The sequence below is a fragment of the Mastomys coucha genome, unplaced genomic scaffold (assembly GCF_008632895.1).
Source record: "Mastomys coucha isolate ucsf_1 unplaced genomic scaffold, UCSF_Mcou_1 pScaffold5, whole genome shotgun sequence".
Lineage (NCBI taxonomy): Eukaryota > Metazoa > Chordata > Mammalia > Rodentia > Muridae > Mastomys > Mastomys coucha.
The window spans coordinates 41,769,845-41,771,102 of NW_022196911.1; the positions used below are offsets into that span (position 1 = coordinate 41,769,845).

At 43.8% G+C, this 1,258-nt stretch overlaps 1 protein-coding gene across 2 annotated transcripts in view; it reads right to left on the reverse strand.

The window, feature by feature from the left end:
• LOC116077331 (T-cell immunoglobulin and mucin domain-containing protein 2-like) overlaps positions 1–1,258 on the reverse strand; it is a 31,430-nt gene that overhangs the window by 9,487 nt on the left and 20,685 nt on the right. For both annotated transcript variants that reach the window (XM_031351805.1, XM_031351806.1), the window contains exon 5: positions 428–496. In XM_031351805.1, the coding sequence (XP_031207665.1) occupies positions 428–496 (69 nt within the window). The remainder of the gene's footprint in view (positions 1–427; positions 497–1,258) is intronic.

Here is a 1,258-nt window from a genome sequence, read left to right on the forward strand (position 1 = left end):
CTCTCTCCTTTCCCTCTCCCCTCCCCTTTTCTCCCAAAACCTTCAGCTCCACCTTCCCCTCTTTCTCTGCCCAATCACTGGCTCTAACCTTTATTTTATAAATTAAGGTGGGAAGAAGAGGTTTACAGGAAATCACCTGAGTGCTGACTCATTCCTAGTTTGCAGCCCCTCACAGGAGAACAGAATTAATATCAAATACAATTAGTCCTAAGGCTATCCGCAACACAGATCTGACTTATTTCAGAGGCTGTGGACTCATTCCTAGTTTGCAGCCCCTCACAGGAGAACAGAATTAATATCAAATACAATTAGTCCTAAGGCTATCCGCAACACAGATCTGACTTATTTCAGAGGCTGTGCCCTTTTCAACACCAGCTTTACCAAGATCTGGACCTAGCAAGAGGTTCAGGAAAGCTGACATAGTTACCTGCAGGAGTATAGGATGGGGTTCCTGTCACCTCAGCTGTTGTGTGATCTGGATAAAATGTTGTGGTCTCTGGAAGAACAATGCAAGAACTATTTCAGCTATGAAGCAGGTTGGTCCCCACCAAGGAAAATTGAAAAAAAAAAAACCCACAAAACCACCTCATCCCCACAGTGCCTCCCCCAACCTTCTTAAGCAGAAAGGGCTCCTTCCTACCCACTTCTGAATCTGCTGACTCTTCTGAGAAATATAAATATATCCAAAGATGGCCACTGTCTGTAGTTGTTTCACTATCCCGAGCAAGTGAGATCTGTGTTCTAATGCTCTGGAAAACTTTATTGGTATTCAGAATTGTTTCACACTTGCCATTCTAGATGCATGAGTTTCTCTGGAACATATAGTCAATGCTAACACGAGGAGAACGGGACACTCAGCTAAGATCAGGATTAAGACAAGCAATATTTCACTCTCTAGGGATGGGCCTGGAAGTTTCTCACTACCCTCTTTACTACAGGCCTTACTCCAGGTTAAGATTATTCCCACTTCTTTGCAGGGAGATGTGCTCACTGAACAATGCGGAGTAGATACACTGCTCCACCTCAGAGTCCTTCCCTAGGTACCAGTTTCACTGACGATGATTCCTGTCCTTCAGTCTGCCTCATCTGGAATTCTCCTTTATCCCTATCTCTTTAAAATCAAACAAACACTCCTTTACTGACTGCTTGGTTGACTGAGTGCATGGCTGTTCGAAGCAAGCTCTCCTATTCTCCTCCCATTCCTTGACTAAGAATAATTTTGCATTATCTGGTTCATCTTCCATTTCTCCAAGGCTTT